The sequence below is a fragment of the Neopsephotus bourkii genome, unplaced genomic scaffold (genome assembly GCF_033783945.1).
Source record: "Neopsephotus bourkii isolate Nb327-2 ecotype Australia unplaced genomic scaffold, CSIRO-AGI_Nbou_v1 NB_196, whole genome shotgun sequence".
NCBI classification, from domain to species: Eukaryota; Metazoa; Chordata; class Aves; order Psittaciformes; family Psittacidae; genus Neopsephotus; species Neopsephotus bourkii.
The window spans coordinates 7,990,472-8,012,159 of NW_026900709.1; the positions used below are offsets into that span (position 1 = coordinate 7,990,472).

At 43.8% G+C, this 21,688-nt stretch overlaps 2 protein-coding genes across 3 annotated transcripts; one reads left to right on the forward strand and one right to left on the reverse strand.

Annotated features, from left to right (window-relative positions):
* Positions 1–252: 252 nt before the first annotated feature.
* Positions 253–9,176, forward strand: LOC133225963 (shugoshin 2-like). 2 transcript variants are annotated; one of them, XM_061378947.1, is made up of 9 exons: positions 253–624; positions 892–1,032; positions 1,904–2,079; positions 2,347–2,409; positions 3,030–3,124; positions 3,914–4,170; positions 4,819–6,747; positions 7,973–8,099; positions 8,971–9,176. In XM_061378947.1, the coding sequence occupies exons 1-9, from the start codon at positions 378–380 to the stop codon at positions 9,125–9,127; spliced, it is 3,192 nt and encodes a 1,063-aa protein (XP_061234931.1). In that variant the 5' UTR covers positions 253–377; the 3' UTR covers positions 9,128–9,176. The 2 variants fall into 2 exon arrangements, with proteins under 2 accessions (XP_061234931.1, XP_061234942.1); XM_061378958.1 differs by lacking the exon at positions 2,347–2,409.
* A 1,200-nt stretch (positions 9,177–10,376) lies between these two features.
* Positions 10,377–21,167, reverse strand: IDH1 (isocitrate dehydrogenase (NADP(+)) 1). The gene is made up of 8 exons (XM_061379031.1): positions 21,010–21,167; positions 19,050–19,341; positions 17,262–17,367; positions 14,627–14,804; positions 13,997–14,148; positions 12,817–12,957; positions 11,851–12,013; positions 10,377–11,345 (listed from the first exon to the last, which is right to left on the reverse strand). The coding sequence occupies exons 1-8, from the start codon at positions 21,129–21,131 to the stop codon at positions 11,252–11,254; spliced, it is 1,248 nt and encodes a 415-aa protein (XP_061235015.1). The 5' UTR covers positions 21,132–21,167; the 3' UTR covers positions 10,377–11,251.
* Positions 21,168–21,688: the final 521 nt, after the last annotated feature.

Here is a 21,688-nt window from a genome sequence, read left to right on the forward strand (position 1 = left end):
AGTTGAATTCTGCAGGCGAACAAACTCTAACTTTTGAGTGAGATTTGTCCATCTCAACAACGCTAGGGCTTTTCAGAAGAGTTTCAGCTCTGCGCGCTTAGGATAAGTCGACGGCAGCAGCGCACCACGAACATAGCCTCCAAGTCAGGCGCTTCCAGCAGACCGGAGCTGGGTTCCGGCAGCGCAGGCGGCATTTCGCGGCCCTCTCTATCAGGGCGGAGAGCTCCGCCTGCAGCCGCCGCGCCCCGGCCCAAAATGGCGGCAGGGCCTCACCCGGAAGCGCGAGCGCCACGAGCTCTCCGCACACGCCGGCCAGCCCGCGCCCCGAGGGAGGGGGGTTAGCATCGTTCCCCGCCCCGCCGCAACCGACTCTAGGGATGGAGAGTGTGTGCACGGCAGGTCCCATCCTTCCCTTCCCCGGCGGGACAGCCGGCACCCACAACCACCGACCACCCCACCTCCATGCCGAAAGGCGGAGCGAAGCAGGGGGCGGGCCGTCGGCCATAGCGGTTGCATTCAAAAATCTCCTGGCGGGCAGATCGGTTTCTTCCCTCTTTTCCCTGCTCCGGAGGCGTGAGGGGCAGCCCCCCGCCGCCCGGCGGGGCTCGCCGCTCCAGCCCGCAGGTGAGTCGGGGAGTCCGTTCGCCCCGTTTCGCTCCCAGCCAGTGCTGAGGGGCCGCTGGGCGAAGGGGGCGGCTGCCGTGCCTGGGAACGGCTGGCTTGGGGCGAGGTGCGGCGCGGTGCCGTGTGGCTTTGGCCTCGGTCCGCCCTGCAGCGGCTCGAGGGGCGAGGCCGTAGGTGCTTCTCGCGGACACTGTGAGTCGTGGCCGGTAAGTGCTTGCTGAAGAGGAGAATGCGGATGCTAACCTTGCTCGGTGTCGCTCTCTGCAGCTATGGCATCTCGGGAGGCTTCCGAAACATTCTTCAGCCTGAGCGGTGTAAGAGGGCGCATGTTGGAGAAGAAAAAGTGTGCCTTAAAGACGGCGAAGTTGAACGCCTCTATTGCATCAAAAATCAAAACGAAAATCATTAGTGAGTGTATTTTATCTTGTTGGCAGTTACGTCAGGTTATAACTATGCCTTTTATCCAGAGTTTAACAGCTGCTTCTCTGCCTGTGGGTTTCTAGTGAATTGGGTACCCTACAAATGAGTGTCAGGTACCACTTGAGGTGCCCAAAAGTGTCTGAAGTATTTCTGACTGGTATGTTTAACGCAAAATCTTTGGAGCAACTGCTGGGGCCATTAGCGGCTGCTCGGCAGCATCTCAGATGGCATTGGGCAGCTGTGCTTGGGTAACTGAGTCCTCGGGATCCAAACAGCAAAAATAAGAACTGTGGAAGGTATTTTAGAGTATCTGCAATCCTGTGCAGAGCCCAGCCCAACTTTGATTTAGTTTTAGGGGGGAAACAATGCAATGACAGTGAATGAGATAATTTGGACTACCTTGAAAAAGCCGGGCATTTCTGTTACTTATTTTGAAATTAGGAAGCATGGATCTAAACCCTGCTTAAGGGCTACTATGAAGGAAAGTGGGGGGTTTTTAAATCCCTCTTTCTGGATGGAGATGAGGCCTCAGAACTACAGGGACTTGTTCAAAGTGAAAAGCACATGAACCACACCATCTTTTACTAAGAATTGAAGCAGTAGCTTGATGAGCATGACCCACTCAAAATGGAGTGTCTGTCTGAAGTGTTGCAGGTTACTATTAAACTTTTCCTGCTGTTACCTGGGGTCTTCTGTTGCTGGAAGGAATTATATTGCTGACTTCATGTGCAGCTGTTGAGTTGTAGGGACTTTAGCCTGACAGAAGCTATTCTGGGAAGAGGAAGAAGTATGATAATGGATGAGGCAGGGATGAGACCTTGGATGCTCATTTTGTGTGATACTTCTCTGTCCCTCACAGACAACTCCTCCACTATTAAACTCTCCTTAAAGCACAACAATAAAGCACTGGCCCTAGCCCTCAATGGGATGAAAGCCAATGTACAACAGCTCACCCAGGAGAAGACCATCTTACAGAAGGAGGTAGAGGAGTGCCATTTCCAGAATGCGGTGCTGCGGCACAAGCTCTCCTTCATGGTATGGTACTAACAGTGTGGTTGGCATCGGGAGGGGTGGTAGGCAAAGTATGCAGTACTGTCATCTCAACCTTGGGAGGACGGAGCTGTCACTGATTGTTCATGCTCTGCATATGAAAAATGTCACCAGTTATTTGCTTACTTTTTCTTCTAAGCTGTGTTCTCTCTCCAGAACATGGCTTGCTCTGGTTGCCAGCATCCTTGTTGTATCAGATGTTTTGATTTAAATCTTTATGGTTTTTTTTCACTCTTTATTATCTCAATGTAGGATAATGCCATGAAAGAACTTGAAAACATTATGGCTGCAGTTAAGACAGCCCGGCTATCTGAGGTAAACCATGGGACATGTGAGCACTCTGCTCTGGGAAGGGATCTGGGTTTGTCTCTGGCTTTTGCTTTATCTTGCCTGCTTACTTCAGTGTTTAATGTTTTAGCTGTTTTCTTGGCTTGCTTGAATTATGCTGGTTTCATCCTTATTTTTAGCTTGGTGTTAATGATTTCCAGGGTAACTTCTGTAGGAAAGACTACAGCACATTCCTATCCCAAGTTGCCTTCCTTGAGGTCATTGGCTGTATTTGGCTAGTAGGCTCTTCTGCTATGACAGGTTGTGACTTCTATTTTTTTTTTTTTAACTGTTGCCGTGGCAACTCAGGATAGGGAGTAGGACACTTTCCATATGTCCTGTCTCATGGGTGGGTGGGAGGGAACATATTCCCGCTTCCTAGTCTCGAATTATCTGAACTAGTTTAACTTCATCCTTAAGCCTGCAGAGACAGAATCTGAGTCTGCTGCAATTTATTCTGTAATTTGTGCCATTTTAGATGGGAGAGGGTCACCAGCAATATTTGACGTACCTTCCAGGGTGAAACTGAGCTCCTGCTGGTTCTGTGCTGGAGCTTGCATGGGGAATTGCAAGAGCTTTAAATCATTTTTCTGTTTCTTATTTTCCAGTTCCACACAAGTTCTGCACCTTTGTGGAATGGCCAGAAGAACAGTATAACTCAAGATAGCTGGGCCAATGATATTGCAGATGTTCAGCTTGTGAGGTGGGCCTTAAAATGATATCACCAAATTTGTCTTGAATTTCAAAATGCTAAACTTCCCCTTGTGTTTTGTGTGCCCAGTTTTCTGTTTTACATGAGAGGTCTTCTCTACCACCACTGCTTGATCTTTTCCCTTACTTTGTACCTTTCTGTTGTCATTCCTTGTCTTATTTGTCCTAACACCAGGTCTGGGCATAAACTGGTCCTTTTTCATTCCTTTTTTTGAAAGCACATTGCTTTAGGCGGTTTTTCCTTTGTACCTGGTGAGCACTGCAAGATCTCCTCGAGTGAGTGCCATAGCTGGCTGCTTTGGTCTTTGTTACATACAAAAGATTAACAGTCTTCTGCTTGTATGATGTAAACTTGTGTTTTGGAAAGAATGTCAGAGCAGGATGTCTTAAAATATATTTGAAATTCCATTGCTCCTCTGTCTCATCCCCCTTCTGAACACCGGGGAACCCTTGGAGCTGCCCACATACACATATCTCCAAGCAGCCTTGTTGATGTCCCGCAGTGAGCTGAACCTGTGGTTGCAACCTGTGCAGTGAAAGGCCTTCCTTGTTGCCTCAGTGTACTTTTCTCCTGCTGCTGGGTCTGCAGCAGTGTGCCTTCCTTATGAGTTGTGTGTACATAAAAATGGGAAATCTGTCCTAGCTAGGCAGTGCATGCTCTGCAGCACTTGAAGCCTTCAGAAATGTATTTCAGTAACTCTTGAAAGCTGTAGCTATTCTGCTGGATTCTGGGGCATCATGGGTATGGAACATCTCCGTTACTGTTCTTCCTTCTCACCAGGGCTACAGGGATGCCAATGAGGGTGCCCATTTCCAAGCCACGTGATGGTTGCATTTCCACAGCAGCACAGACGTTCTCACTAGATTTTCTGAGTCATGCTTCTAATGAGCCCATGGAAGTTGTGCCTGTTGCCTCCAAAAACACTTTGCCACCACAGCCTGCTGAGAAGCCTCAGTCCCCCCCGGAAAAGAATGAGAAGAAGATCACTGAAGCAATGGAAGCACAAGAGGTTTTTCTTGGCTCTTGCATCTTTGGAGGTAAACCTTCATCTTCTGCTGTTCTTCTGATATGACTTTGTGTGTTTGTGTTTAGAAATTAACATGGTGCCATAGCTCCAGTTAACTCCTAACTATTACTCCAGCAGCTCTGAATGACTGTTAGGAACTACATACTTTAGTGATGCTGCTGTCACTATAATTACATGTATACCAGAATAGGATGTCTTGCTTGGTGGGGATATTTTGGCATATTTGCAGTTGCTCGAGATTGCTCATAGTATAGCATTAGCCAGCTTGGAAAAGACCTTCAGGCCTATTTCTGAGTAATAGGCACTGAGCTTACATAAGATTTTCAGAAATCTCTGAAGGTACAGTCTAACTAGACGAGCATCTTCTGTTCCTTGTGGATTTGCCATATAAATAACTCTTGTACAGATGACAAGCATTCCTAAATATTAGGGCTGGTTCAGGGGTCTTGCTTCCAGCTGCCTTTCTGTTCTGAGGGGAGGCAGCTGAGCAGTTCTGTTACACAGTAAGTTTGGGAAGTCCCTGTAGACACAAAATCATGCTTTTTGTATGCTCTGGGTTTGTGGCAGTGTATGGGGCATAGCATTTAGCAGTATGGGAAAGATGGTATTTGCCTGCTGCATTACTTAGTTTTAGCAGTGAATTTTGTCTTCCCAACAGAGGCCTTTTGCACCACCAAAGAAAATCCCAACAGTTTGCCAGTACTTCCCTTGGAAAATCATTGTCTTTCACATGAGGGCAATGAGATAGCAAAACATTTGTTGGATCGTCTCTCACAAGGGTATGTTACTCAGAGAAGAAAGAATCACAGCCTGATTGCCAGCAGCACTCCATCTTCTGGTGTGGATGTCTTCTCACCTGTCAGTTCCACTTGGGCAGCTGAATGCTGTATCACAAAGGACAGCAGCAGCTCCAGGAAGAGCGACACAGAGCCACAGCTGAAATCTCCCATCTCTGTGGTTTCACCTAATCAAACCACTGTTACTCCTGATAGAAAGTCTTTGGGCAAAGAAATTTTTTGTGATCAGCCACAGGATAAAGAAACTGGGTGTGGTGTTGAAATGGACCCCACATATACCAGAGTCCCTGAGTTTGTTCCTGTGAAGGCTAAAAACAAATGTAATTCCAAAACTGGTGAGAAAAAGACTCGTAAGAAAGCAAGTATGGGAAAAAATAAAACAAATGCAATTAAAAAGAATGGAGAGAGTAGTCCTGATACACCTCAAGGCAAAGGGAGTGCTCAAAATACTAAGAAGCTTCTTCAGCCAAAAGTTGCAACATGTCCTAGTGAGTCTGAAGTTTCTGAGATGAGGCAAAAGGGTTGCATGGAGGCTTTTGACAGGAACAACATGGGCTGTGGTACAGAGCAACATTCCTGCTTTCCTGCTCAAGGCTTCCTTTCTAGAAGAACATATGTGGTGAATCCAGCACAGCTGCAGAGTCCTGAAAGTAGTGACTTACTCAAACAGGTTAAGGACACTACCTTTGAGATCCAGCATATGGAGAGCTTGCCAGGAAGCCCAGTTTGTACCTTCTCAAGTCTTGAAGTTCTCCCAGATGATTCCAGTCTACAAAATCCACTTTTCTTGAGGAAACAGACCTCAAGGGCCTGTGCTTTGCAAGAGGACTCAAGTGTGAACACGAAGAGCATCAGACAGAAAACCAACAGAAAAACTAGAATTATTAGGCAAAGAGGTGACTCTGAGGAAGAGAATCTGCCAAACAGTGTGAAAACAGCAGAGGCCAAAGCTGAAGAACAGCCTAGAAGAAGCCAGACAAGCAGGAGGAAGACCTTCAGGAAAGGCAGTTGTCATGATCAGAGAAATGAAGTTGATGTTTTTGGCCTATGTATGGATGTTCAAGGAGTAACTGAGGAGAGCAAAAAGGATTTACAAGGTAGTCTTAAACATAGCAGGAAAACTTACACTGTCAGTCCTTTGGATCTTGCAGAAAACATGGGTTGTGTCCAGACAAATTTTGAAGATGGTGCCATTGTACCTCCCAGGTCTGTTCCTGGGAGCAAAGCTAGCAAAATCCCCAGAGCTCAGAGGATGGTAGCTGCTCAGAACAAGACAAAGGGCCTTCAAGAAAAGGGGCAGGCTAAAGCTGACAACAACATGAACACTTCAGAAAAAGAGTCCTGTCCCAAAGCAAAGCTTCAGAGGGAGAACACCACATCTAGACCTCCTGAGGGTGATTCCCTGGCCAGCCAAAGTGATGGTGCCAAAGTGCTCATTGGAAGTTCAACAGAACTTGCATCCAAGCAAACTGTCTTGACAGGGAAGATTTCCTGCACTGCTGATCTGCCTGATCCAGATGCCTGTTGGGAGGAGCAGATGGCAAATACGGACCTTTCACACACTCTTAAATCCTCCCGTGTGACCTATTCTGCAGCTTTGTCTGTCAGCTCCTGGCTTACAGATGCACCAGTTTCCATGAGCTTAAGTACTGAGGACAGCAGAATGCCAAAGAAATCCCCTGTTTGCCTGGAAAGCTTCCTGACATCTAAAGAAAAGACTGCAGAGGAAATACCTGAGGAAAAAAGCCAGGTGAAACTAAGTTCTCAGAACTCACCTTCACAGGAACCTGGTAGGTACCATGCTCGGGAGGGGACCTGTGTTTGAGATGAGTGCTGAAAATCCATGAAGCAAGTGCTTATATTTTTCTTCCCTTCCACTTTTTTGAGAGTTAAGGATCAGTGACCAATACACTTCCACTTGTGCTGCCGAGTCATTTCTGTGGCTATATTTGCCTCTAGTTTATCAGCATTCCCGTAAGAATTTCTGGTCATTTATTCATGTGTGGATACTGGGGAAAAAAACTAGGAGCACATGCTGTGAGTTGTTTCACCACTCTTGTTATCTACAGGGCATGCCTGTCAAGTTAGAAAATCAATTACTCAAGCAGCTGAGAAGTATAATTTGATACTGTCCCTGCCTCTGTTACTGGGGCACAGAACATGATGAATATGGCAGGTTTTCCATCCAGAATGGTTAGTGCTGCAAAGTTTCAGTCTCTGTACCTCTGGGTGGTATTTTTAAATAGAAATTCATTATCAGAAGTTACCGAAATTCTCTTGGTGTTGGGTTTTTTTGTGTGTGTTGGTTTGGAGGTTGTTTTTTTTTTTTTGCTTTTCCCTTGTTTTGGTTTTGTGTTGTGTGGTTTGGTGGTTGTTTCTTTAAAAAGAAAGGATTTGGAGGGTGTCCCCCTCGGCTGGTAATACAGTTGTTAAGCTGAGCCTTTTTGGGAGATTGCTGTTATTGGATACTCTGTATAGAGTATGGAGTTGCTTTGTGGGTTTTTCCTTCATGTAACTGTTGACAAACAGGCCTTTTATAGCTAGAATGAGCTGCACTTTGTAGTGAGGAAGTTTATTCTCCTGCCCTCCCCCTTTTGCAAACTTCACTTTGAAAGTTGCAGGGAACACTGGCATGGCCCTGTGTCTTGATGGAATTCTCATTGTTTGGGTGCCATAAGCTTGCTTTCTCCTCCAGCCTGTAAATTTATGTGCATCAGAACTATCATTTCTGTATATTTTTAAGACTATGCCAGGACACAATGATACTAGCAGTATTAGTGACCTGTATTTTTACAATGAGGAACCTAATTTGACTTTTGAGGAGCAGGTCTGGGATTTCTAGACACAAATGGTCTCCTGGGTTTAGAGGGAACATGACCGGATTCAGGATTGCATAGTGTTCAGAGGAGTGTTGTAATGCAGCACTTCTCTGTGTGGCAGCTGTATGTCTTAGGCTATCTGGAGATTACTTGGAAACATTTTGATCAACACCTGTACGAATGTCTTCCCTTGCAGCGACCAGGCCACTGCAGGACTTGACCAATGCCAGCGCTTTGTCTTCCTCTAGCTCGGAAGGAGTGACAGGGCGCTCATCCAAGCGGAAATGGGAACCAGGCTGCTACAAAGAGCCAAAACTGAACAGGTTGGGCTTTAAAGTATTCCTTCCCATGACTGTTCCCATACTACCACTCCTGCTCTGCTGTCAGTGCTTGCTGTCTAGGGCTGGACGATCTGTCACTTTAAGTTCTTCTTACCCTTCATGTTTCTGTGATCCTCCTCTTCTAGCACAGTGTGGTTAAGCCAAAATTTGACATTAGCACACATGCATGTTGCTGGCTTCTGGTATCAAGCTACCAAAGATGCTATTTCCTTCATTGAAATAAGCACATGTTTTGGCATACTGCATCTGTGGTATTCCAGTAGTAATGAGGGGTAAGCATGAGGATAAAATACAGCCTAAATAAAGACAGCTAAACAAAAGCCCTCTTTCACTTGCCATTCTGTGATATCTAATGTTTTATACAACTAAGTAATATTTATATTTTAATGTTTGGATCGTGTTTTAGTGAAGGAAATGCTAGGCTTTGAGAAGGGTTTTCCCCTGTGAGCAGGCTGTATCTCTATTTGCTTTTTCTGGCAGATACAAGTACCTAAACAAGCAGCTGCATCTCTTCCTTAAGAAACTGTAGATTCAGTACATCCAATGGCTACTGTACAGAATCATTTAACTCCTAAAATGATGACTTTGTTGTCATGCTACTGGGTAATACCAGCTGTTTTTTTTTCCCTGAAAAGTGGCACAGTTTGAGCTTGCTATGAGGAGCTGGTTATACTGGGGCAGAAGATACTCTGTACTGGTACAACTGTTCCTGTACAGGACAGTGAACAAACTCTACTGCTCAGTCATCTTATAGTGGAAGCATTTCATTAAAATCAGAAGCTTTAGAGACCAAAATCATACACTTGTTCAAGAAATATGTTGATGGTTCATTCTAACTCTTTTGGTTCTGCAGCAAACTGAGGCAGGGTGACCCATTTACAAACACAGAGTTCCTCAACACCCATCCCAGCAAAACCAAAAAAAAAACTGCAAAACCCAAGGAAATTACCAAGAAGATCAAAAAGAAAAAGAATAGTTCCTTGAAGGAAATGTCAAGGCAGCCAAGCTAATAGCAATGAGAGGAGACATGGAGCTGGAAGTTTTGGTTGGACAGGCAGCCCCCAGGCTCCTAGATGTGCTGCATGTCTTTGCTATTGTATAGCTTGTTTTTTTATTCTAATACTACTAATAAAGTATAGTGTCCTGTCTTATCGGAGTAGTATAAAAGCTTTGTGATGTTTATTCCCCATCCTTCACCTTTAAATGCTTGGATGCTTGTCATCAAAGTCTTTGTGTGCAAGTGCTTGTGCCACCAGAGTCAGCTAACAGGCTCTGCACAAGCCTGGGGTGAGTACATCTTGAAGGGCTGATCTTCCAGCATTGTGGATATGTACGAGGGCTTCTTAAAGGGTATGAAAGGGTTGTGATGGCCTAGGTTCCAGGTAGAGCAGTCCACTGGAAAGTCAGGTTTAGGGTTGACTACTGAAGCCGTGAGCAGCTCTGTATTAACAGTAAAGAGAAAGGGAATGTGCCTCCTTGGAAGCAGGAAAGGTGTTCCTTCTTTCTCCATGGCAGAGCAGAGAGAGGGTTGCTCTGATCTTATGACTAACTACACTTACTGCTTCTCCCAGTACAGAGACAAGTGTTCCTTTCTCTTCTCAGCACTTCAGAAACATCCATCAGTTCATCGAGATAAATTGGGTCTTGCTGTCCACTGTAGGTAGAGTCCTCCAGAAAATGGAAACTTTGTTAGTACAGAGGGAGAACAGTGGCATCTGCAGTCAGGTACATGCTACTACATTGTTTACACTTCAGCTGTACTGTTAAGTCATTAAAACAAACAAAAAGTATAAATGTAAAAATACCCTCCTTTGTTTATTCCTGAAATGTACCTAAGCTTTCTCTAGTACTCTTGGTAAATAAATTTACTTTTGGTAAATAACAGAATTTGTCAGAGCTGCTGTTCTAGTATGACCTCCCTGAGGATGGCACAAAAAGTAATAGCTCAGACCTTTGAACTACTGGTGTCAGAAGCCAGACATGGGAACATAGATCTCCACCTATTCCTGCTGCTTTTTTCCATTGCTGTTATGGGTCAGCAATGGGACATTTTTTCACCTGTGCTTCTTATACTCTTTTGTTTACAACAGAACAGCAAACTACTGTGCTCGTTCATACTGACAATGATAAGTGATTTTGTATTGATATTGCATCCCAACCATCTGTCCGAGCATGTGATGGACTGCGCTGAAAGGTTCTGGAATCTCTGAGGCAGAATTTTCCCATATCTGCTAATTGCACAAAGGAAGAAGAGACAGGGAGTGTTAGCTGGCTTTTATTTTAGTCTCAACTAAAATACTTAAAAAAAACCAAAACAAACCCCAAATAAAATCATGGATGGAATAGTTTTTCACAGTCATATCTGACATGTTGTATCACAACAGAAAGGACAAGTAATAGCTGGAGAAAAGTTTTGCACCTTTATGAGTTGTGGGACAAGAGGTAAAAATTCCCATGCTTCGCATCCAGTCAGTTGGAGTATAACTAAATGCATGGCCTGCATTTAGACACTGCAGCATGGAGTTATTAGGCTTTTAGCCTATAGGTTTCTTTTCCAGCATGTTTAAGTGCTTCTTTCTCAAATGTTACAGTCCTGGCTGTAGCAATAGGATGAAATCCCTTAGTATCAGGATACAATGTTCTGATTGGCATAAAAAGTAATGTAAAAGAGGGGCTGCAGTAGGCCTTGCAGAGCCCTGTGAACTCACTTTATACTCAGCAGACAATACTGGAGAGATCAGGATAGTTCTGATTTCTGAGGTCTGTTGGACAGTAAGCCACCACTGGTTTGACCAGAGCTGTGACACAGACTGGCTTTCAGTCTGAGAGAATGAGGGAAAGAAACACATTTTTCTCACAGAGAGAAACTTCAGGTCTGCTATAAATGACACTAGGAATCCAGACCCACACTGAGCTTGAATACTATCACATTCAGCTGCTTAGCAAAAGTAAGGCCTAGCCCAGCAGCTCCTCAAGGGGTTTAAGAAAACATGAGCTTTTAAACATTTAAAAAATTGTACATTTTTTTCATCTAGTATTTGAAATGTTGCAGAACAGAGTGTGATACACTGCCACTTACACTCTGGTATAAATGGGAGATGCTTTGTTAGAAGAGCTTGAGTAGAACCTGTGCCTTAAAGTTTAGGCAGAGAGGCCAGCTTTCCCTTCAGGTTTTCAGCAAGCTTGTCCATGAACTCAAAGGTGTTCAGGTAATCAGAGCGTGTGACACTGAGGGGGGAGAAACAAAACAAAACCAGACAGACATTACTTGTAAAGCCACTCAAATGCTCCAAAGCACAAGTCTTGCCTCTAAAGAGAGTTCTACTCAACAGGCTGATGGTTGTTGGTGGGCTTCTCCCCCCAGAAGGCTCCAGAGAGAGGTAGCCAGGTGGTATTTTACAGTTAAGTAGGTTTCCATCCTAATAAATGGACAGGGCAGGATCTGGCAAATATAACCATCCTGTCATAAGAGAAGTCTTCACAGCTCCTTCTTTATTTCCTCTTCCCCCCCATGCATTTGGTACAATAGCAAGACCAGAGCAACCAACACTGAGCTACTTGGGTCAGGGAGTGTCTCGTTTTCTGTTTGTACAGCACTGGGCACAGACAAGCCCTGTTCTGTGACCAGACTTCAGCAATTCTTCACCATATTAAAATAATGTTCCAGTAAATGCTGTTCAGAAACACTAAGTAAAACATCCTCTAAGCACAGCTGATTACTTCATACACTTACTTAGGGAGACCTTTGATACAGGCAGCAAGGTCCTTTGTCATGAAGCCAGATTCAATGGTCTCAATGCAGACTTCCTCCAAGGCAACTGCAAAGTTCTTGAGGCTAGTGTTGTTGTCCAGCTTAGCCCTGTGAGCAAGTCCTCTTGTCCATGCAAAGATGGAGGCTGAGAGAGAACACATTAGATTACTTTGTCCGTCTAGAACTCCCTGGACATTGTTCTAAGTTTTTATATAGAAGGGTAGTAATTTTTTAACAAAAAACCTGAAAACAGATATAAAATCTGGTATGGGAAGGAGAACACTTACCTTCTTCTTGGCATCCTTTGTATTGTGCAGCAATAAAGAAAAGCAAACCCCAAAACCTACATACTGCCTCAGCAATCTGTGTGTGTGTGTGTGTGTGTGTGTGTGTGTGTGTGTGCGCGCGCGCACCATTTTACCTTATTTTGTTCCTGCCCAAGTCAGAAAGAATGACTGGTGGTAGGACTCCAGTTACACATAAAGTTGCCCTTTTGAAAGGACGGTGCAGTCTTCTTCCTGGTACTACAATTACACTCTGGTCCCTGTGCAATTGTACAAGATTCTTTCCCTCATGTCCCATTTGAGGTGCACTTCAAGTATATACATGGTTTTGGAGGTGGCTGGGTCTTTTGAAGAATCAGGAAGGGGAGTAAAATAAAAAATAACCAACCTAAACCTTAAGGCTGTTGTGGCTACAAACCCAACATTTGCTGAAAAATGAGAGTATGTCTCAAAGGCTAGGTTAGGTCTAGCTTATTGCTCACACTCCGTTCCAGCCTGGTTTTGCTCCAGGCTGCAGATGTCTTTACAGAAGAGACGCGTGTTATGAACTACCAGTTCCACCACTCAGTGGTGCAATTCTCTGCAGAAAAGATGCAGATGTGCATACTCCAAACCTGTTCTTTCAGGTGTGGAGACTGCTGAGGGGCAGTGAAAAGCAGCTCACCAATAGGGTTAGTGGAGGTTTCCTGGCCTTTCTGGTGCATGCGGTAGTGACGAGTAACCGTGCCATGAGCAGCTTCTGCTTCAACAGTCTTGCCATCAGGGCAGATCAGCACGCTGGTCATCATCCCCAGAGAGCCATAGCCTACAGAATACAAGTTTATAAAGTTCAGTGTCTCCTTTGGATAGCTCCCTTAAATTCCCCTTAATTCTCCCATCCTATAATGTTTTTACATCCTCCCAACCCTGATGCGAGTATTCCTGAACAGCAGTGATGCTGCTGCTGCTGCAAGTAACTGGCTGGTCCTGACGTCAAAATAGCATCTCATCAGAACAGAAAGTGCTGCTGAACCATGAAATGCAGATATACAGACATTTTGCACCATTTCCAGAAAGTTAGCATTCTTACCTAACTTGCTGGAAATATTTTTACTGTGAAGATGTATGAGAACAAAAAATCCTAAATAACTAGTGTTGGGCTGCAAATCAATATCTTTCACACAGAATGACAGGGAACAAACCTTCATATCAAGAGCTTCTACTCTAGTGAAAGGAACCATAAGCTGGCAAAACTGGACCTTCATATAAATTCTAACCCTGTATGCTTCAGAGATCTATGTCTTTGAAAGCTTTTTCGTTCAGCAGTCCAACACACATCCTTGTTCTGTGGAAGGCACTAGTTTAGAAAGAGCACATTACATAAAGTCATACTTCTTGTCTTGCATCCGTATTTGTTTCGGCACCATGCAGTGTGGTTATGTAGGATTTTGATCAAGCACTACAAGCCTACAAAGTTAACCATATCAATCTCTCTCTTTACATCCGATAGGTAGCTTTAGGTCCTGGAGGTTTCCTTACTTAGCTACAGGGCACCTGCCAGTATGCTCACCATCAGTCAACTTAAACTGTCTAGATAGGCTTTCCATTTTCATGGAAGATATCAGCTATGACATTGGTAGGAGCTGCCATCTGTTAAAGAACTACACAGTCGACATTCAATGGATTTATTGTAAAAGTGAAATCAGAAATTCTTTGCCTGACTGATATCTCCATGACTGGCCACAGGTTTAAAATATATGTTCTGAACCCTCCTGGGCCATTACATCAGATACGACATGTGGTCACAAGAGACTGCTACTGAGCCTAGCAGTAGCAATCGGTGTACGACAGGGAACATCTCATACCTTGTGCAACAGAGTCAGACTGAACGTCCCCATCGTAGTTCTTGCAGGCCCAGACAAAGCCTCCTTCAGATTTCAGGGCCTGAGCAACCATGTCATCAATGAGCCTGTGCTCATACCAGATCTTTTTGGCTTCAAACTGGGACTTGTATTCTCTGGAAAACAAAAACCAGAACACCTTGTCATATAAACAAGGATTGCACAATTTGTGCAAGTAATTGTGCACAGTGAGACACAGAATTCTGCATAGAGATAAGAGTAAAAAAGAAAAAAAAACACCCAGATGACTCCAAACAAAAGCCTTAAAAGAAATGTACTCATTTGTTTTTCCTTGCTTGCTTTGCTAGGCCACTCCAAGTCTGCTTCAGAAACACAGAGGAGCACATAGAGAATCTGTGGCTCTTTGTTAGGAGAGATATACACCTCAGACACATTTAGCTGAGCTTTAAACACTGAGTATGCTGTGTCCTGGAGGACAAGGGAGACTGTGACACAGAAGGTGCACAGCCTATCCAAAGTGCTGCCGACTGCCTGAAAATGCTGAATTAACTGTAGCAGCTCACAAAGCTGGGGAGGATGTTCCTGCTCCAGACTTGTGCACTGCAGTAGGAAGTACAAAACTACCCTAGATACCTGTCATAGATCTCTTGGAAGATGTCTTTAAAGCGGCCATCATATCTCTTCAAGATGGTGTTCTTGGTGCTCATGTAGAGGGGCCAGCCTTTAGACAGTGCCATTTGGAAGGAACTGTGGGCAAAATCCTTGATAGACTGGTCAAGATTGTACATTCCCATGGCTACGCCACCACAGCCTGTTAGTGGAGAAAGGAGATAGGAATCAACTAATTTGGTTTTGGTTAAGGATTTGAGAGTCTCCCCATAGCATATTCTGGCAGGTAGGCTTGAGTTATCCCCAGGTGTCTTGATACAGTTCTCAGTTTAAGGCTGGTTCTTTCAGTTGATTCATTTTGCACTATCTGCTCAAAGCTCCAGCAGTCCTGTGGCACACGGAAGGGAAGGCGGGTTTTTTTTCACACCTAAGTACATCTTAATACTGTGATCTACTACCAGTAAGTAGCTTCTTCCCAACCCAGCTGTCAAAACTAGCACACCAGACTAAGCAGCAAAGCTACGACAAGAGTCAGTATACTTGAGCCCTTACTAGCCATAGGTAATAGTATTTTCTATCAAATCAGCAGGCAGCAGTTTGGATCAGAAGTCTCAGTCAAGATAGAAATGGGTTTGCTTCCATGTCAGGCAAAGGCTACTTTGGCTAGCTCAGATAAACAAGTTGCCACATGCATTCCTGCATTTTCTCAGCACATGTCTGGCCTACCGTGCAGCATTGTTTCACCTGCTCAGGCTAACTTCCAGCGAGTTGTGGAAAGAATATGCCAGTCATCTGGGAAGGCTCTGAGAAACTATCAACACTCACATGACTTGGAATGTGTAATGCAGATGTGTCAGTAGCCTGAATGGAAGAGCCTCAAACTTACAGCCCAGCTCACAAAGAGCTTTGTCATCTTTAAAGCCCAGCTTCTTGGGTTTTGTGTGAAAAGTAGATACTGTGTACTTAGTTTTAAGCACCTCATTACTACCACCACCTCCTCTCTCTAGTTTGTTGTACAGTGCCTTTATCATGGACCTGTGTTCTGGAAACACCACAGATTTTTTAATTATTGTTATTTTGAAAGCATCCCTTCCTAATATCCATTTTTCCTGACCTCCAGATGCTGGCTGCATGGACATACATGCAGAATGAAGTGGACAAGCCAGAGGAGGTTTATCTGCTTGCCAAGATAGCAAGGTCATTTAAAGTTGATATTGGCAGGGAATGAAATTCCTGTTGTTACCAGTGAAAATACGTGTTGTCCCCTCTGCCTCCGTTATGAGTCAAGGACAGAACAGGTTCTAATCAGCTACAGAGACTGTGCCATCTGAAGCCATGATTTTGTTGTTACTGGATAACAACTATTACATTTTATTCAAATACTTATCTGCATATAGGTAAAAAACTTCTAAAACAATCCTCATGGCAATCATATAATCCTACTGCCTACTAAAATCTCTTGATTCAGTGTCAAGACTGAATATATTAGTACAATAGGACAAGCTTCCCTTATGCATGGTGGAGATAACTGTTGTGCCAGTATATCTACGGGGAGGGGAGTTCCCCCAGGACAGCAGCAGTAATCTGCCATCTTTGCACTTTCGTGCTTCCTTCTCGCTGATGCAATGCAGAGCAGTGAATCAGACAGGCAGCTGGAATTACCAGATATCTCCACTACAGGTTCACCAGTCACCTATCAAATGAAAACAGATGAAGACTGGCAGTGAAGCAGGTAAACTCCAGATGAAAGGCTGTGCAACAAGAGACAGTAGAGATTTAGGTTTCTGTGAGCAAGAGTGCCAGTGAAATCTAAGTAATTACAGAAGAGAGGGTCATATGACAGTCTCTGTGCCTGTTTGCCAAGCTAACTGCATTCAAACAAGGATTCTGTGGTTTACATGGTTTTATAACTAGAAACAAAACATTGCACACTCACATATCAGACAGGTTCAAATCCTGAACCCTTTTGACAGACAAGGGAGAGGACTTGTATGATGATTTCCTGAATCCTGCCCTTAGAGAAATACCCTGGGTTCTAGCAATGTGTGTGTAATTGTTTCCACACAACAAAGCCCAGCAATGTCAGGACTCTTCCTCCTGGGCCTAGCAATATCTACAACCAGCACAGCAGTATTGCTAGGACGGACACCAATACCTTTGGGACTGCATCTGTTTAAAAAGCTTGAGCCTACAAAGTGAGGAGCATCCTTGTCATAGCTCCTTTCCACCTTGCAGAGTAAGTGTCAGTTCTCATTTCTATTGAAAGAAAAAACTGTTTAATAAAGAAGGCTACAAGCTGCAAAGCTATACAAGACAAACTAAAACCAGAAAGTTTCAAATATATCTCCCCTTAGCCCTGTATATATAGCCAGTTGCCTTCTGATCAGAGAGAAAAACATACACACCTCTACCAGAGTCATCATAAAAGAAGCATGACAGGTGGCCAGCTTAGTACAATTGTGTGGTTGATATGCCTCTTCAATCCCAGAGAGATCTCAAGTAACTTTCAGTACTTCCCAGACCAATGAAGAAGTCCCAGACCTTCTCCCCCACTCTACCTCAGAGTCCTATTTTACCATCAAACGGATCTGACCAATACTTCAAGGTTGAATTAAACTAAAAATACCAGTTTTAATCACAACTTGGAGATAATACCTACTTTCAAAGTTATGGACCAGATATGTGACTGGTTTGCCTCCACCTTCTGGAGTGTAGATCATCTCTACTTTTCCAGGCCCAGGTACCACAAAATCAGTTGCTCTGTACTGTTAAAAACAAAAGTAGCCATCATGATTTTAATCTATCAGAAAGACAGAAGCATAAAAACCCCCCATTTGGAAGGGCATAAACAATTGTACCAAATCCCCCCCACTGAACAGGCTCTCTTTACTCAGCCATGTGGTCATCAGATTATTTTATCAGATATTAGAAGGACAAGTCTGCCTGCTTCAGAAACAATCTTCCTCTTTAAGGGAAAAAACTTACAGATTCTTGGGACCCATCAATTAGCAGGGTGTATGTGCCCTACCAGATGTACAAGTTTTAAAGTGTGAAGTATCCAGTGTTGTGTGGTCTGTGAGTAGAACGGATTCCTCCCCATGCCTCAAAAAAAGCCATTCATATCACAACTACTGATTTTACAAATGCATCATACAGCACCTTAATAAATGCCATTATTTCTATCCATCACATGATATTTGACAGGCCAGTAAGTAGTAAGAGGTCTTTGAATTCTTTAAATGATACACATTCTTCTCTTCTGAGCTACAGACTCAGAAGAACCAACATGTACTTCTGTTTTTTTAAATCGTGTTTTTTTAAAGTTTAAATGCTGCCTCATCTTCGCAGCTGTTTGTACCATACTAATTAAGGTTACATTTCCTTTAAATTCATCATTCTTCTTCAGTTTCCCTCCTATTGATGGAATTGGTTCCCTGAGCTGTTCTGAAGTTACAGAAGCATCTTGCTCATATGTCCTTTGCATGCTCTTATATTATTCCTTTCACTGTAATCTCATGCTTTGGCAGGGTTTCAATCCTGCCTCCTTAATCCACTGTTTCCTAGTATGATTTTGACCTTCTTGATTATTCAGTACTGTTAAGGTGTTGAACCCCATTCTCTTCTACCATCAGGGCACTGCAATTATTTACTCTTGGAGATTATTTTACCTTCCCATCCTGGCCAGTCTTGTGACTTGCCTTCAGTTTGTGTGCTTACCCGTCTACTTAAGCACTTGGCTTCTCTAGACTTTTCTTTTGTCATGTCTGGCTGCTTTACAGTATGTCATTACCCATGGAGAACATTACGGTTGATTCTTGTCCTCTGGGCTGCTCAAAGACCACTACACTAAGTCCTATGCTAAGGTTTTCCATGGTCTTGTACTACTTCTCTCAGGAAATCTCTGATAAAAGATGTTTCCCTACTTTGGATATGCCCAGTATGAATACCAATCCTGCATGAGTGCTGTGCAAGTTTAAGCCCATCACATTTAAAAACAAAGCCAAGAAAACAATACAGCCAACCAAAAAAAAACCACAATGAAACCACAACCACATGGCAACTCTTGACCACTTCTAAAAATCACTCTGATCCAGTTTTGCTGTGAGCAATATTTGCCACCAGAAAGCTCCTCTGAGAAGTAAGATGAACAGTGTAAAGGATATTTTCTAAAGACATCGATATATAGGGAGAAGGGTTCTGCAGAGGCAAAGGATAACTTAGAGGAGTTATATCTTGTGTATACAGCAATGCTGTCTAAGAAAAAATAAGAACTAGGCTCTCCCACACTTCACCAGGTGCAGTACAAAGTGCTAGCAATGACCCACTCTTGAGTGGAGTGCAAGGGATAAAGCAACAGCATAGGGATGTCTAAGTCTTTGTAACTCTACATCAATCAGGACTAAGCCTGACTTACATAAAATAAGGGGTAAGCACTGAAGTGACTCACTTGATCCCCATAAGCATGACGGCCAATGACAATGGGTTTCACCCATCCAGACACCAGCCGGGGAATGTTCTTGCAGATAATAGCCTCCCTGAAGACAGTGCCACCTAAGATGTTTCTAATTGTCCCATTGGGAGACTTCCACATCTGCTTCAAATTGAACTCTTCCACTCTCTTCTCATCAGGAGTGATGGTTGCACACTTTATGCCAACGTTGTATTTCTTTATGGCTTCAGCAGCTTCCACAGTTACTTTATCGTTTGTAGCATCACGATGCTCAATGCCCAAATCATAGCTGCAATAAACCCACAAAGATGGTCAGAACTGCACAGGCCATTCACCCATATCTAGGAGGAAAGAAATCAGAGTGTGTATGTGCCTTTGGGTGTAGTTCCAGCACTGCCATAACTGAAGTTACCCCTCTCCCAGTGTAAATGCTGCTGGACTGGAAGAAAACATAGGCTCACATACTGATACTTCTGCAGATAGTGGGAGGTTGGAAAAAGGACAGCTTCAGTTTATGGCTGAGGCTCTTTGCAAGCATGGGACATAGCCAGTATCTCCTTTGCTTTTCCTTCTAAGCTTCCTGCAATGGAAGCTTTTGGTCTGGGATTCTAACTGTATGGAGCAGCACAATCCTCAGATGATCATGGGCCTTTATTTCAAGCCTCTTGTGCTGAAGAGTTCTGATTTCCTTTGTGTACTGAGCATATCAAGCTACACTAGGTTTAAAAGGTGCTTTTGACAATGGACCCACAATCCTGCTCTGGCAGCAAAACTGCCAATACTGCCCTCAAACAGTCAGAGGAAGCACATTTCCCACATTTACTGTTTTAATAGTTTTGAAGAACAATAGCTACCCAGTGTGGGATAGCCCTGAAGCACAGCCAACTGTACATGAATCTAGCTATTGTGCTGCCCCAGCCAGGGGTCTGCTTTCCCTCCTCCCACCCCCTCTTTGAAAAGGGATGTTCTCCAGACTCCATGCATGTATTATGCTGCTGGGTTCCCGTTTGCTTGGTTCTCAACACCAACAAGAAACAAGTCTGATGTAGGTGGCATACAAATGACTCCACGAGTAGAGGAAGAGGTCAGACTTGTGGATTTAGCAACAGCAAATACCACTGAAAGCCTCTGTCTACATGGCTAGGAGCAATGCAACCGGATACTTCTCTAATAATTATAGGTCAGTGGCTAGCAACAGAAGAGCTTATTTGCTCTCTTTGATCAGATGCTGTAGACAGCATGTCGCTTTTGCCTTACCAGGTGTCAGTATTGGGTTTGGGTTTTCTTTTTTTTTCCCCCAGAAGGGAGTATATGAACACAGCCTAGGCTCAGGGAATAATTGCAACATTTAGCTCTCACCATCAGCAGCAAAGCTCAAGCCTACAGACATGAGGGCAGAGTCTGTGCCCTGTTGCCACCCTTTTGCCCTCTGGGCAGATCTTCAAATAGATATGGCAAGAAGCCATAAATCTGCTCTGAGTCCACAGATGCTAGGCTTTACGTCAGGGAGTAGCTAAACCACCCCATGTTTCTAATTGTTTAGGCTGCAGAAAGCCATGCAGGCTGCTCAGGCACAGGAAAGTTAAGACATAGGAGATAAAAACATAGTCCATGTCTGCGAGAGACCTTCTTAGAGACACAGTACAGAGAAAAAGCAAACTCACAATTAAACATCCACTGCTTACTACTGTGAGGAACTCCAAAGGGGCTGCCAGACTGACAAAATACCTTCACCATGAGCCTATGCTTTCCAGAGTACTTACTGAGGCTGGCCCTTAGGTAAGTTAACCAGAGGACTCTGCTAGGAACTTCACCAGTATAAAAAGAGCTACTTAGTCTCTCTGCACTAATGCAGGAGGAGCTATAAGGCTCTCAGTGGTAAGTGAAACACAATCAATGCCTAATGACACATGCAAATTGCAGTACGAAGTGGCTGTGTGTCATTAAAACCCATTACCTGTGCAAATCCAGATCTACATAAGGAAAAATCAGCTTTTCTTTAATCAGTTCCCAGATGACCCGTGTCATTTCATCTCCTTGCATCTCCACAACAGAGCCTCCATGGATTTTTTTAGACATCTTGAGCTGTAATAAACAAAGAAAACCAACTTAAGTTAAAAACTGACAACACTCATGAGTGATACATATATTCTGCATTTTTACAACACAACTAGGAGAGGTACCAACATAGCATACAGGGTCTATCCTGGAAGTCTTGAAAATAACTACAGTTTATCCCTAGTTTCATGCTAACTGGTATTTTTCTGAAAGCCCCAGCTCTTAGGGAGATCTATCTGAAGGTAAAAATAAAGATTAATATCTGAAATTTAAGGGTATGTGTTCAAAGGGCATGAGCTTTAATTGTGGTTATACAAAAGAACTTGAAAGCATGACTAAACGCTTTCTCCAAATTTCACAGAATTAACAAGCACTGTTTATTTTTAGAGTTCCTCAGTTTAAGTTCAGTTGCCTGTTTCTGCCCCTTTTTCTGAAAAAGATGGGTTAATGGACGCAACTTTAATGAAGGCTCATATTGCTGGCACTATTAAAATTAATACATTGTCATCTTCTTCATTAGCTTCCTTCCCCAGGAAATCCAAGGGCCACATCAAGAGTACTTTCTAGTAGCAAAGCTT